Raw genomic sequence first — 15,785 nt, forward strand, 5'->3', positions numbered from 1 at the left:
TCTCTCTCTCTCTCTCCCTCCCTCCCTCCTCCTGGATTAGTGGGTTTGAGATTGTAATGTGTTTTTAAAGTAAGAAATGCTGAATTTGCACAAGTGCATCATACCACACCAACACGTGGCACACACTGGCAAATACCCCTGCAGGGGGAAGCACTGCTGAGGCTGGATCTGGCCAGGGCCCATGTTCCTTTATGTAACCCCACCACCATTTTAATTCCCCCAGAATTTAATGTGTGGGTCCAGCCACATGGGCCTAGCGCTCCAGTCTGCATTGCCATTGGGCCGTGGAAAAATCACAAAAGTAGATCACATTGACAAAAGCGGAGATTGTTCTGGCTTGTGCTTCTTTTTATCATGCAAATATCATCTGTTGCTGGTAATTTCTACACTAGAACCATTTGGTGAAGGGCATTTTAGAAATGCCATAAATGGCCCAGGGAAATAAATGGCTGATTTGGAGACGCTCTTAGGATTTAATTTCAAAGGGAAGTCTGTTCTAGACATGCAATGAAGAATAAATTCTTACTTCTCAGTCTTCTCTACTACAAACCTCATATGTTTGCTATCCATGTGGTTCTAGTTGGCAAGAGTTTTATACCATGGTCCCAATTTCACCATAGGAAGCTCCAGTCACTTAGTGGTATAAGCCGGGTGCATATGCCTAGAGTTACAGCAGTTCTCATTGTCTAGTAGAGTTGTACAGGTGAAACTCAGAAAATTAGAATATCGTCGAAAAGTGCATTTATTTCAGTAATGCAACTTTTTATTTTTACAAATGCTTTCTTTTGGAAATTCCACAGTAATAAAACAAATAGTTACAATAATACAGAACCAAACTAAAAGAAACATTGCTATTACATTTCATTAATTACATTCCATTTATAATTGACCTGCCTAACGACAAATAATTACAATTACAACAAATAAAGGCTTGACATATCTTGCTTTGCATGTCATGCATCTATCTCATATATTGGCTTCACCTTTTAAATTGCATTACTGAAATAAATGCACTTTTCAACGATATTCTAATTTTCCGAGTTTCACCTGTATGTTTGCATCCTTCCACCATACACATAATGTAATGCACAAGGCACACAATCCACATGGACACCTGGTTTGCATGTTTCTTACCTTTCGCAAAACAAAAAGCGGGAGGAAGAAGATTGGACTGAACCAGGCTTATGTGCCTACTTCCTATGCAGTCTCCATCTCACACAAGTAAAGTTAAAACGGGCTGTCAAACAGTTGTTCGAAAATAATGAACTGAATATATTTTTTATGAGAAACTATTGCTTACAAAGAAAAAATAAATGAGAAAAGCATTATTGAATTTGTCAGAGAAGCCAAATGTAGCCAGTCAGTTCACATTTAAAATTTATCTTAGAGCTTGTCTTTGCTCTGTAGTAACTTGGCAGAATGCTATCATAAATGAATTAGGTAGTTTAAGGTAAAAAATTATTTTAAAAAGATTGCTTGGGCCTTTTGGGTGTTTTCTTTTGTATTTAATAAAATCAGCTCAAAGCAAATGTTCGTAGCAACACAAGATCACCTCCTACCAAATATAAGCAGCCATGGAACACAGGGTAATGTAATTCATCCCATAATCTTCCTAACCTAAGTAAGGTTTTCTAAACATCTTTTGAATATTGTGACAGACTGGACAATTTAGGGATGTAAGACCCTCAGTGCTTGGATAACCATTATGACTTGGTTATTGAATTAAATGGTTTTAATAGTTGTATAAACGATAATAACAGTAACTTATGAGGAACGTTTGCTTGAAGCATCTGTTTTCAATGAAGAGGTAACTGACTTTTGTGGCATCTGAGCCAAATGTTATGGGCATGTCTGTATGGTTATTTTACAGAGCTCTACCAGTCAATGTGGTAGAATAGCAGCAGATAACCACCAAGTAATAAACAGCACAGGGGAAGCTGCTCATATGGGAGAAGGATAAATAAAAACCTAAACAGCCTGGTGTGGGTGTGGGTGTGTCCACCCCCGTCCTGAAGTTTCCCCTCTAAAATATCAACTTGTTCCATGGGAAGCTCCCTTATTATGACATGGTTGTGAGGGTATAGAACAAACTTACCGTAATTTACAGTCAAGTTATGTGATTATTTCCCGAACACATTGTTTTTAGCTGTCTAATTTAACTGCCAGAATAGTATCTAATTGCTACTTCTTCCTTAAATCAAGGTTCAATAGAATTTCCTTCATTAAAGGATATTGAAGATAGCTTAGCAAAAACAATTGCACTTTGCCAGAGGAATTCACACAAGTTAAATCAACCACAGCGAGAGGTAAGAAGTCTAGGAAGTGCTTGGCTTGTTTTCCATTAAGCTCATCTTATTGTAACTGGGGGGTGGCTGCGAGAAACATGCATCTAGCTTTCCCTCCCCCTCTATAACATCTAGTATTTTGAGCTGTGACATTGCAATGCACCAAGTTTCTCTGACCACCACCACTGACAGCCAATGATGTGGGGTGGGGATATGGAAAGTAGAACATCATGACTCAAGATAAGTGCTGGTAGTTATTGTAGAGGGGAAAAGGGGTTGCTTTCTTCTTGTTGTTCTTAGCTACAACCTTAAGTTTACCATAACATCTAGTTTGGTCATGGATGGAAAACCAGAGTTCCATCAGATGCTGCTGGAATCTGGACTCCCAGCTGCCATCAACCCCTGCCACTATGATCAGCGACCATGGGTGATGGGAGTTTCAGTCTAACAACCTCTGGAGCACCATAGGATTCCCCATGTCTGATTCAGGTGTATCCTATACAAAGACCAGATAAGGTTAATTGCTCTACTACTGGCTATTGTACTGTTATTCTCTAGTATATTTTGTATTTATTTAAGATGTTTTAATCTATTTTGAAGAGGTTTGCTTAAATGTAATTGTCTTAATAATAATTATTACTTAATAATAATTAGCTTGACCAGAAGTCAGACGGAGCCAGCCAATGACATTTTGCTCCCTAAGGCAGGCATCCCCAAACTTCAGCCCTCCAGATGTTTTGGACTACAATTCCCATCTTCCCCGGCCACTGGTCCTGTTAGCTAGGGATCATGGGAGTTGTAGGCCAAAACATCTGGAGGGCCGCAGTTTGGGGATGCCTGCCCTAAGGCAAAGAACAAGATGGCTGCCCCTTCCCTATTCCACATACAGAAGTTGACCTTATTGAAAGTTGAATCTTTCTTCACAACACTGAAAATGGAATAGCATCCTTCACAGCACCTGGCTAGCTTAGGCTTTCGGGATGGACTATAGCATATATAGCTTTGTCTTTCAACAAGGGCAATAGCGCAGGGTGGGGTACAGGAGCAATAACCATGGGGCTGCCAGTCCTGTTCTGCACAAGCATCTGCCATCGGTTGCACTTGCCTCACTCTGCCTAGTGGCAGGGCCAACTCCTGGGCCAAACTATTGCCTAATTCGGGTATACGGACTGGCACTCATGGGATTCCATTTTGTTTCTTTTCTAGGCACTGTGGTTTCCACTCTTAGAAGCAATGATGTCTCCCCAAAAGTTGTCCAGTTCTACTGCGCTGTGTCATTACTCTGAATGTAAGCACCAAAATATCCATAACAATGTGTAGTTCAGATCCTGTTCTCTGAAGCCAAATAACTGAGAGTGAGAATGTGAATAGCTTTGTCACTGAGCCATAACACTAACAATTCAATAATTGGCAGCTCATATAAAATACATCAAAAATGTAAGCATCAAGCTTATCAGTAGGCCAGATAACAACATCCTGTACCTTCAAAGTAGCCCCAAAGCCAAAACTGATTACATTGGTGCCAAGCAACTCACTCCCTCCAAAAATCTTGTATACCTTGTAAGAAAAGACCAGAAATCCCCCTCACAGTTCTTCTAGCCACAGCTCCTGTATGAAGACTCCTAAGGCAGGAGGGTGCAGAGTGAGGCTGGCAGAAGCACCCAGCCCTGATGGTTTCTCTCCTCCGGTTTACAGCTGTTATGTCATGAGTGCATTTGTGTATTAGCTTCTGTTTCTGTACTCTGAAGCTTGGTTATTTCTCTCTGTTCCTCTTTTCCATAGTAACAATCATGAATTTGAGCATTGAATCATGTGTGGGGTATGACATGGGAAACATTTTTCAACATTCAAGCTTCAGGAGCTCCATTTTCCTTTGCTTTCAGGCATAGATACTGAATTGCCCTTCTCCCTATGTATATAATATTGAGTTTCTGTGGAAATACCTCTCAACTGGAGAGGATTTGCTTAAGACACCACAGAAATTCATCTGAAATTAAATAATCACAGAAAAGAATTGTCTCCATTCACCATCCACATGCACCAGAGAATCAATTTTCTATTAGATCTCGTGACTTAAAAACACACACACTGGAATAGCATTTGCTCCTGTTAGTTATGAGTCTGATGTATTTGTTCTACCAGTTTTGAAGAGCTTGACGATGCAAGTGTTGAACAACATGGCAGCATTCCTTGCCCTGCCACTGATCTTGCAGAAAATTCTACAGGTGAGATGTAGAGATAATGTACTGATAATGTATTTTTAAGTGAAATATGCCTTTATATGTGTACATGCTTAAGTCGTGGCTGTTAATATCTGTGAATTCATCTTATTACATCTGGTTTGGGGGTGGTGGCAGAGGGTGTGTTGAGTAAAGTCGAAGTTGTACAGTGAGAAGGTTTGAAGTCATTAAAACAGCTGCTGCCAATAGGAACTGGGATGGGTATTTTGTAGCCTTTTGTAGGAAATAATTTAAAAATTGCTAAGACTTTCATACTCCGAATAAAGTGAATCTGAGAAGAAATTTAGAGGTAAGTGAAGGACTGAGTTTCAAACTAAATGTTACATAGGTTTTTGTCCTCTTTTTGTTACTATAAACACGAATACCTTGGTGAGTGGAGCTCGTGCTTTGCATCAGGGGTCACCAACATGGTGCCCTTAAGTCTTCTGTGGCACCCATGAAGGCTCTGTGTCCTCTCCCAGATGCTACCCCTTTGGTCACGAGGGAAGGACTGGCTTGTCCAGTTTGGCAGAGCCACAGCAATCGCCTCCCAGCAGAAACATCACTTTCACTTACTAGGAGAGGGAGAGGTAAGGTGGTGGGTGGCAAGGTCAGGGCTGCACAGGGACCATGGAAGAGCCAATCTGATGCACTTATATAGCCCCAAGTGTACTGCTGTCTTCCCCCTCTTAGTACAAGTGGCAGCAATGCTGCAGTTGTGTCTCACTAGATGCTCCACTCCTGAGTCGAAGTGGTTCCCTTTTTCTCCCTTGAAAAGTAACCAGGGAAAGTTACAGAGTCTCTGTGCATTCCTTCATAGGTGAACAAAACTGACTGGAGGAGGTTTGTTCTGATTGCTGTATTTTGCATGTTTTGTATGGAAAGATCAATAAAACATCATTAAAACGAACAGAACACATTTCAGGGTGTTCCATTTGCAATTTTATAAACCATGTAAGAAACAATGCATTTGTTAGCTCTTAATCCAACAAAGCCTAACTTTAAACGGCTTTCTCATCCCCACACTTAGTTTTGCCAAAGCCATATTTGTTTGCTGTCCTTTTATTGGAAAATGTTTTACAAAATCAATGCTCCCTGCTGGAGATACAACCTAAAAAGCAGCTCCATGGCCAGATTATGTGCCTTGCTTGTGGCCTCTACTAAAACAGAAGCCTACTATTGTGTATCAAATAATGGCTTTTAGATTTACCTTATATTGGACACATGATTCCCCTGAGATGCACTACAGCTTCTCTGTGGATGATTTATAATACCAAATCTCATGATATCTAGGTTGATAATATTTTTGTAAAATTGCTGTCTAGCATTCCTTCGGTGCTTGGGAGAAATACTACTCTGGGGATTCGAACTGGCACTGCTTTTATTTCATCTAAATTACAGCTGCCTTTCTCCTCATCCTAATCACTATTACCACTTTCTAGTTTCTGCTTCTAAAGGCAAAGTGTGAATTTGATATCTACTTTCTTTTGCCCTCCTGTCCCTAGTTTCCAGCTCCATTGATTTTTTTTTTAGTTGTATTTTGGACCTCAGAACAATATTTCCCACGACAAAGTGTCTTGCTGTCAACTGTAATTTATAGACGAGGTAAAATTCCTTCCATAGCATAGGTCTAGAATCAAAACCTGAAGAATCTTATTTAACAAGCTTTTTGTTAGTTTGAGCTACAGCATTCGCATGAGGATAAAAGTCCTTGGTACCAATCAGTTCATTACAGGAGAATGATCTTATTTGTTGTTATGGATTTAGAAGACCTAGTAGCACAACTTACTTGCTATGCACCATTTTCATGTCCAGAATAGGAGCCTTTTCTTGATCTTGTGTTTGCTTTAATGATAACTCCCTGAGATGGCATGCGTCAGGCTGCATATGTGCAGCACAATTGGTTGGGGCCTCACTTTCTGTTGGTGTTGTCAGATGCTGATGGAAATAATTACTTCTGGCACTTGAATAATATATCAGACCCACTTAGCAAATGTTGGACTGACACAGCATATCATCTACAGGACCCGTTCCCAACCTGATATCCTTGAAATGTTCTGGACTAATACCTCCCAACAGCTCCAGCCAACCTCGCCAATGTTCAGGGATGATGAAATAGGGTTGCCATATTTCTATCCCTGAGACCGCTTTTGAGCTATTTTTATGGGCTGCCATACATCAGCAGTTTCCCAGACATTTTGCCCAGACTCTGCCGCCAACTGCAGTATTCTACATATGTCCGGGAACATCCGGACATATGGCAACGCTAAATGAAAATTGTAATCCAATGACTTCTGAAGAGTGCCAGATTTGGGGTGGCTATTCTGTATGCCCTGAAATGAATTTAGTTTTGTGGGCAGGGAAAGCATTTCTTAGAATCATAGAACTGTAGAGTTGGAAGGGGCCCCTTGCAATGTAGGGATCCTGCCCACTGCCATCCCTGGATGGGCTCAAACCAACAACCATCTGTTGTGCCACAGGAGGACCCTATGAGTAGAAGATCTGCCTACGTAAGGTAAATAGCAAGAACATTCCAACAAACTGAACTATTGAACTGTCTCTTTGCTTAGAAAGATATTTTGTAATAGTATGTTTTTTAAAGAAAGGCAATAACATTTTTTTTATTGCTTGCTTTAAATAGATATAATCCAAATGCCATAGCAATACTTTAGAGCTGTTTTCAGCAGAAATACCTGGGTTATGATTTCACATTGTATTTACAGTTACTCATTTGAAATGGTATTAAATATGATTAATGTTAGATTTAAATTCTAAATCTGACTCATCAGAGGATTTAGTAACATTAATTCAGAAGGAAAATGAAAGAAATGCTTTGGAGCAATATTAAGGGAATTTTGGGGACATTAAGATAAGTATTATCCCATTAAGAGGATGAGCGGTATCTAAATAGAGATGAAAGGTAAAGTGCTAAATCTTTCACAAAGCCATAATCCCTTGTGAATGTTCTAAAATCAGATATCTTGTGGTTTCTCACTGTTTACCCTGTTCCAGAAGCAGGAAACTTTAAGATTCTTTATTTCCATATGCCTGTAGGAAAGTCAAAGCTGTGTCTGAGCACATTTAAGCATAGAATATCTATTTACTGTAATGTGATAATGAGCATTCTATATCTGCTGGAATTGAACTGTGGGCAAATAATAAGCAGTATAAAAGCTAAAATTCATATTGCATATACAGTCATACCTCGGTTTAAGTACACTTCGGTTTGAGTACTTTCAGTTTAAGTACTCCGCGGACCCGTCTGGAACGGATTAACCCACTTTCCATTACTTTCAATGGGAAAGTTCGCTTCAGGTTAAGTACGCTTCAGGTTTAAGTACGGACTTCCAGAACCAATTACACTCATACTTCGGGTTAAGTACACTTCAGGTTGAGTACTCTGTGGACCCGTCTGGAACGGATTAATCCATTACTTTCAGTGGGAAAGTTCACTTCAGGTTAAGTACAGACTTCCGGAACCAATTGTGTACTTAAACTGAGGTACCACTGTATTTCGCTTCCATTACTAACCAGTAGGACACTAAGCTAGACTGTCCATTATTATAATTATATAACCTGTTGCATGTGTTGCTTGAGAAGTAAAGAGGCACAACATGTAAATGGCATCAATTTTCCTTGCACCTTGCAAGGCCTCTAGCTAACTTACTCATCCACACTACAGTACTTTTAAAAATATTGCACAGCTTGATTTGACCTGATCTCTAGTATTTAAAGATCCAGGAGCTGGAATGTGCTTGTTTATCCGGGTGTAGACTTTCTCTGCCTGTCTAGTTTAAAGGGCTTTAAAATAAGGGTTTCAAATGTAATATTAGTTCCTGGTCTCCCAACAGCATTTGGGAAACCCAGTCTTTCAGGCGCCTCTCCTCTGCTGGTCATTTGCTTCTTTTTTATAATAAGCATCTGCATGCCGCAACAGAAACAATGTTCTCTGACCTGCTTACAATAACAAAACATGGGGGGGAAACCCAAAATGATTAGTGATAAATAAAAATCAATGAAAAAAACTTCAGCAGCAGCAGCAAGTAAAACAGTATAATAAGATAAACAACAACACTAGAAGCAGAATATAAAATTCAGTGGAATCTAAAAATAATGTCTTCACCTGGTACTGAAAAGGGTTAGGAAAGTGATAGGCAAGCATTGGGGGGGGGCATTCCTTAACTAAGGTGTCACCATGAAAAAGGCCATTTCTCAATTAGCCACCAGTAGCAATTCACTTGGCAGAGGCATCTAGAAAAGGGTCTCAATGTCTGGGAAGAAGTGGGTCTTTCAGGTAACCTGGTCTCATGGCATTATAGGGGTTAAGGTTCCCCACCTCTCCTGTAGCTTGTTAAAAAGACACCTGGGGTGTTATCATTTTGTCAGCTGGGATTAATGTCTGGAGCAATCCATACATGTCACAGTCTTCACTGCCATCTCTTTGCTCCTCTGTCCTCCTCAGTTTCCTTTCTAACTAGCGTTTGGCGTCCCTTGACATGTGCACACTCTTGAATTGAGTGCCTCAGAAAAGAGGAGCTGGCTCGCTTAACAGATAAAAATAGCTTGCTATATGTCATGGATCAACGTACATGCTGTGCTAAGGGCCCAGACTTCCCAGTTACTCTCCATAATTTATATGGTGCCTCAGCATGATGCACTTCCTATGCTGCCGCTTTTAAATTATGCATGCTAAAATGAAAAGTACTTACTGAAAACAGAATGTGACCCCAGAAGACTCCGCTGCCTTTGTGTGGATGGATCATTGGTATGCGCTACTGCTGCCTCGCAGATCAGGGAGAAGGTTTAGGTTGACCTAGTAAAAAATTATAACTTGTGTGCATTTGTTAAACAGGAAACTTAAACAACCTAATGTAGAGGCTTCCCAAACAAGCAAGCATGTGGGTAACTTCAGCTGTATGGGAATTTTGTAGCCTCATTTGTAGCTCATAATCATTTATGTTTCTTTTAGCTACCCCCTGCTCAGAGACCGTCCAGAAAGCAGCTTTGACTGCGCTTGGCTTTGCACTCTAGCATCATATTGTAGGTGTGGGAAGCAAGTATATCAAGAGAAAGGAAGGGAAAGTGTTTTAAAACAACAGTTGGTGTTTGGGACTAAGCCACTGGTGCTGATCCAGCTAGTCCCCAGGTCTCTAGAGTATGGGGACAAATCCATGTGGCTTTCAGATATTCTGAATTGTCATGTACAACACTTGGAAGAATCCTGAATATGCCATCTAATCCTTTAATTTTTTTTATCACTCCCCTGAATCTCTACAGGTAGTAGCATAAGCTCCTTTAGGTCATTAATTATAAGGCACCACTGATATGTATTTGAGTCTTCTATATTAGTGCAGTCAACTTATTCTTGTACTGTACTATGCAAAGCTAATGTTCTCCGTAAAATTTGTAGAGAATATCTATCCCAGTCCACCAAAGGTAACTCTCCTTAAATGGTCTGTAATTGTCCTTACTGTTGAATAAAATACTTTATTTCTGCATATTTTATTTTCATCCATTGGTTCTTACACTGCCTTTTCCTACTACATTAAAAAGCCCAAGTGTTGACTTTAAATTTAAAACTGAGTTCAGCTCTCATGTGCTAATAAAATTACTGTAATCTTGCTTTAAGCTTTTAGAACACATTTCAATAACATATCTGGGTGTGAGTATTTTCCTGCAAGAGCTGCAGATTTTAGAAATGGAAAGCAGAGAGCTATAAAAAAAGTATTAGACAAGATTACTATAAAACTGTAAATAATGAAAATCCTGTTGACCTTTCTCTCCTGAAGCAATATGTCATCGTGCTTTAATTAGGTCTCATGCATGACCAAACCAGAAATTGTTTAGAAAAGAATTCTTATTGAATCAAGGAGTTCAGCAGGGAAAATCCATTCTCTTCAGTGCATTCCTTTCAGTCGCATGGAAGGATAGGAAAACCCTTTTGGGCAAAACAGGATTCATCTCTAGGACAAGGTCTTTTAGGGAGCATTGTTAGGCTGGAACCTTGTAAACCTTGTTGGGAAGCAACCTTGGAATCAATGAACTAAGAGAACCTTTGACAGGTAACTTTACTGCATATCCAGAATATGGGGGCTTGCACCACCCTTCACATAGTCTTCTGAATCTGCCCTGAGTGAATTTGGGGTTGTCTGAGTTATGTGCTGTTACTTCAGTCACAGAGAAATATTTATGTGAATAAACACTTGACTATATTTAGAAGATATGGATCTCGCTGTTTCTCATGCACTAGCAGTTTGATTAGATAAGAGGTTGTATGTTTTTATCGTAGCCAGAGAAGTCAATAGCTATTAACCAAACATTTCCCCTTATCTGCCCCTCCCCTCCTGCATTGGTGTGTGTAGTAGTTTTTCAGTTTGTTTTCATTGAAGTTGATTAACATCGGCTTGCAATAATTTTTACAGGATCCAGTCTATGGAAGAGGAAAACTGGGAGAAATTCAGGGTCTTGTTCTGGGTATGCTAGACAGCTTTAATTATGAACAAGTAAGTAGAATGGGCTTTTCCTTCCTACTAAGGTAAAGTGATCTTGCCTAAAAATTGAAGAGCTTTTTGTCTAATGGAAGATAAATTGATTGGCGTTAATTAACCAAACAGTTAATTGCCTATTAAATAAATCTTCCACCAGGTAAGATGAAAGCATGTGTTAACAAGCAAGTTTTTGTTGTCCTGGACATGACAACACCTGTAGGTTATCCGATACCTTATGAAGCTTCCTTTATACATAACACCGGTCTTGAAAGATCTACATTGGCTCCCAGTATGTTTCCAAGCACAATTCAAAGTGTTGGTGCTGACCTTTAAAGCCCTAAATGGCCTCGGTCCAGTATACCTGAAGGAGCGTCTCCACCTCCATCATTCTGCCCGGACACTGAGGTCCAGTACCGAGGGCCTTCTGGCGGTTCCCTCGTTGCAAGAAGCCAAGTTGCAGGGAACTAGGCAGAGGGCCTTCTCGGTGGTGGCACCTGCCCTGTGGAACGCCCTCCCAACAGATGTCAAAGAGGAAACAACTACCAGACTTTTAGAAGACATCTGAAGGCAGCCCTGTTCAGGGAGGCTTTAAATGTTTAATAGATTATTGTGTTTTATTTTTCTGTTGTAAGCCGCCCAGAGTGGCTAGGGAAGCCCGGCCAGATGGGCAGGGTATAAATAATATATTTATTATTATTATTATTATTATTATTATTATTATTATTATTATTATTATTATTATTATTATTATTATACTAAGTTAGACTACTGGTCTATCTAACTCAGCACTGTCTGCTGACTTGTAGAAGCTGCCTAGGATCTCAAGCAGAGGTCTATCCCTCATTTCATGTTTGCTTTTTATTTACCTTAAGGCCTTTGTAGAAAATGTGCAGTGTAACAAAAGTAGCGTCCTTGCTAAACAGCTAATTTGGGGATGGTAGGATTGTTTCTTCTGGACATGATCATGCTCTCTAAAGGAGCACGTTCACAGCACAGGTGTTCTTCTGTTGCTTGCTTTCCTTCCAGGTGAGGTAGTGGTAGCAGTGAGGGGTACATCTTGTCACCTTGGGCTGAGGAGCTGCCTTTGAATATTTCTCTCAACAGAATTTCGCCACTAAATTCCCCTGCTTTGATGAGCTCATAGTTCAATTTTCCCACTAAGTGGAGAGCTGCATTTTGAAATTTTATCTAATTCAGTTTGCCCCCTAATGTGTTTATTGTTTACCTAGTCCTTCCTCCCTGAAGGGTTCTGAGGGCAGCTAACAATATGAAATCCAACCAAATTCAATATACAATAATTAAAATAACAGTTATAAAAGATCACCTGCTTGTGCCATCACATGGGAAATTCTGTTCTATTTTACCACACTTAGAGCAAATCTAAGCATATCATTCTAGTTTTTTGAGCCCATTTCTTTGGTCAGAAACCATCTTCCCTCTCTGTCTGGATTGTATGGAAACTTGCATTTTCCCCCTCTTTCAAATGAATAGATTGTTTACTGGTAGTTGCTATTTATACCTTAGCCTTTTGATCCCTGGATGTATTCTCAATAGGAGATTCTTGTAGCTATTTTTGAGCCCAGAATAGAAAGAAGAAAAGCTCATTCCTCGCTTCCCTTGCAGTCATGTTTTCCCTTGGGAGCTTTAGGCTTCTCCTCTCGTCCTCAAAGTAGCAAGACAGTTCTTAGTTGTGATTTCCAGGTATGATGCTCAAAATCACCTTTGTAGCATGCCCTAAAGAAGGGGAAGAGGCACAGAGAGAAATGGCATTAACTCATCAGCAGAGGCAGCCCCTCTGGGTATGAGGAGGTGTAAGGAATTTATTTAATTTTCTCGCTGGGCATTTACTTTCATGAACCATCAGAAGGCATATTTCAGTACCATTTAAGTTCTGTAGCTGGGAGTCTTCTCTGCCATATTCAACTCTTGCATTGCTCTGGCATTTATTTGGGAATTTGCTCAGGGTGTCGCCATATTGCTTTCTTCCAGTGACGCTGGTACTAAGCAGGAAGTCTGAGAAAGTTGCTGGCTAGGAGACTGAGTTGGGGGTGCCACCCCCAGTGCTGTTGTTGTGTGTACACACCTCTGTGTAGGATAAGTGTGTCTGCATGTGAGCCAACCCCAGTAGCACTATACATAAATCACCGGAATATATGAAACAAATAACTATCACATAAACATATGCTAGTTTTGCATGGGATGGGGCAGTCGGCTTCAAAAAGCTGCATTGCATGGGTTGGATTACATGACTCTTGGGGTACCTTTCACAATTTTATGATTGTATGGTAAGTGTAAGCATTAACTAGGACACATCCATACCCTACACATTTAGAGGACATGGCTGCCCTCAAAGAATCCTACAAGTGGGACCCACATGGCGTGTTACAGTTCAGTGTTGGAAGTCAGCTGTACCCTCATTCACACAGATCAGAGAATAATAGAGTTGGAAGAGACCACAAGGGCCATCCAGTCCAACCCCCTGCCAAGCAGGAAACAAGCTGTCTCCAAAAGTTTAAAAGATTGTGACGGAGGTGGGGGGGGGGGAGAAGCCTGAATGAGAGGAGGGGAAGGAGGTGAGGAACAGCATACCTGGTTGCCCCTGGTTGCCAAACCATGGTTTGGGTACCAGGGCGTGTCATCTATGCACCAGGCAAATGTGGTTGCAAGGATAAATGTGGCTAATCCCATGCACACCGCCTGAACTACTATGGGGAAGGGTAGCATACAAGTTTGACAGATAAACATTTGTATCCTTCCCAATATGATAGCCCTAACCATGCACAGCTCTATAATTGGAGCCCATCCAGTACAATGGGGTGTTGCACATGATGCAAACATATCGTAAGTGGCTGGGACAACCCAGGCAAATGGGCAGGGTATAAATAATTTTTTCGGTGGTGTAGGTGTTGTATCATTTAAACATTGTGTGTGTTTGTTTAGGTGTATCACTTTGATGGGTCCAGTTTATGCTTGTGCTCTGTTGTAATCCCGAACACGTTCTCATTAGCATAATAATAGCTTGTTTTTCTCTCCGCTTTACACAAATACGAAATTGGTTTAGCCCAAAGGCTCAAAATGTGTGAGCCAGGAAGACACCATTCTATTGGATAAGCTCCAATTACAGTACTATAGAGTGACCTGTTATAAAATGGCCAGACACTGGCATTTGACAGTGTATATTATGTATAAAATAGCAGGATCTGTCATTACGGTACCTAAAAGTGTTGTTTCTCCTCTCATTTAATCTCTCTGAGATGTTTTGCCACATGCAGAATTTATGGAGCATGGCTAACGGGTTAAGTGATGTCTTTCTTGTATTGTCCTTGTGCTTGATCAGACTCTTTTGGAGACTACAACCAATCTACTCAACCATGACCTCCACTGGTCCTTACGTAATTTGAAAGCATCTGTGACTAGAGGGCTAAACCCCAAGCAAGATTACTGTTGTATTTGTCTACAGCAGTACAAGAGAAGACAAGAGACTGCTGACCAAATCATAGTCTTCAGGTAATTGTTGAGAAAAGGCAATGTGAGGTCCTGGAGTTTAATAGAGTTAAGATACATAGGGATGGTTGTTGTCTTGTTGTACTGTGAGTGCAGCTGATTTACTGGGCTCTGTATGCCTTCAGAGTTTGTATTTTTTATTTATTTTTAAATTTTATATCCCACTTTTCAACATGTTGATCTTAAAGTGGCTTACAACAATAAAACAGACAATATAGAAAATTTAAAACATAAATTAAGCTTCCAGAATTCTAATCTCAAGAATTTAAAATCTGCCCCAATGTAAAACTTCTGAGACTTTTAGCCAGTAGAAGATTTTTAGCCAGAAAAAAGATTTCTGAAGGGCTTTTATAGGCGACTGAGACTAATTTCTCTTTAATAGCCAGGTGGTCATTTGGCAGTTAGAGATCCAGAAAATGTTTGTTGCAGAGAATAAATGGACAAAAGCATGCTTACTCAGAAGTAAGTTCCACTGTATTAAAAGGGTCTTACTCTGTGTTTAGGATTGCAGGCTTAATGTCTTTTAAAATATGTTTGTTTCCCTTGACAGTAGTGTGACATTTGGTTTACTGGAACCTATTTAGAATTAATTTTACAAAACAAATGTGCTCTGGTGTGCAGAGTATCTAATTAATATATGTGTGCAATTAAATTTCTTTTTTTGTAACAGCTGTGGCCACTTGTACCACTCTCTCTGCCTGCTGAGTAAAGAGTGTGGCACTGAAAAAGACGGCCAGATGAGATGGACTTGTTTTAAATGCAATGCAAGTAACAAAGGAGGAAAACTAAGCGGGACTTGCTTAGAAATGAAGAAGGGAACTCCTGTATCCCTGGCACAGGTAAGATTTGCAGAAGTGAACCTTTCCTAGAAGGCTGAAGTTATACCAGTTTTGTGGGAGTTTAGGAGCGCCTCAGTAAAATGAAGCTTCTTTTGTCTACACTTCCATCATTCAAGAAGCTTTTGGTATGGTTTGATAAGTTATTGCCGTGTTTGAATTGAAGGGTTGTTGTTTTTTTATAAATGGGACATGCATTTATTTATGGAACAATGAAAGGCAAATGATGGCTTCTTGTCATGTGCTGCTTTTTGTATGGCTGCTTTCCACACGTGCTAAACCTAAAAGTCTTCCATGTGTCGTAGTAGGCAAGGCATTCGTTCAAATTGCAGGTGGACATGTCAGCTTGCCTCTTCAAACAGCAGGCTCAGGCATCTACCCAAAAGCAGACCTACATGAAAAGAAATATTGGGTAGCAGCAGGAATCATTATGTGCACTGTACCGTCAACTGC

The 15,785-nt window shown here is 40.2% G+C and overlaps 1 protein-coding gene and 1 long non-coding RNA gene across 8 annotated transcripts in view; one reads left to right on the forward strand and one right to left on the reverse strand.

Moving 5' to 3' along the window:
* Positions 1–15,785, forward strand: part of VPS8 (VPS8 subunit of CORVET complex) — an 88,512-nt gene that overhangs the window by 62,428 nt on the left and 10,299 nt on the right. For all 7 annotated transcript variants that reach the window (XM_035133325.3, XM_088669728.1, XM_088669727.1 and 4 more), the window contains 6 exons: positions 2,203–2,306; positions 3,492–3,573; positions 4,428–4,510; positions 10,927–11,007; positions 14,330–14,499; positions 15,167–15,335. In XM_035133325.3, coding sequence (XP_034989216.3) covers positions 2,203–2,306; positions 3,492–3,573; positions 4,428–4,510; positions 10,927–11,007; positions 14,330–14,499; positions 15,167–15,335 — 689 coding nt within the window. The remainder of the gene's footprint in view (positions 1–2,202; positions 2,307–3,491; positions 3,574–4,427; positions 4,511–10,926; positions 11,008–14,329; positions 14,500–15,166; positions 15,336–15,785) is intronic.
* Positions 8,337–12,614, reverse strand: LOC148685698 (uncharacterized). The gene is made up of 3 exons (XR_015950018.1): positions 12,512–12,614; positions 9,214–9,317; positions 8,337–8,458 (listed from the first exon to the last, which is right to left on the reverse strand). It is a non-coding gene; the product is annotated as an uncharacterized LOC148685698 (long non-coding RNA).

Source organism: Zootoca vivipara, chromosome 5 (assembly GCF_965207765.1).
Source record: "Zootoca vivipara chromosome 5, rZooViv2.hap1.1, whole genome shotgun sequence".
Lineage (NCBI taxonomy): Eukaryota > Metazoa > Chordata > Lepidosauria > Squamata > Lacertidae > Zootoca > Zootoca vivipara.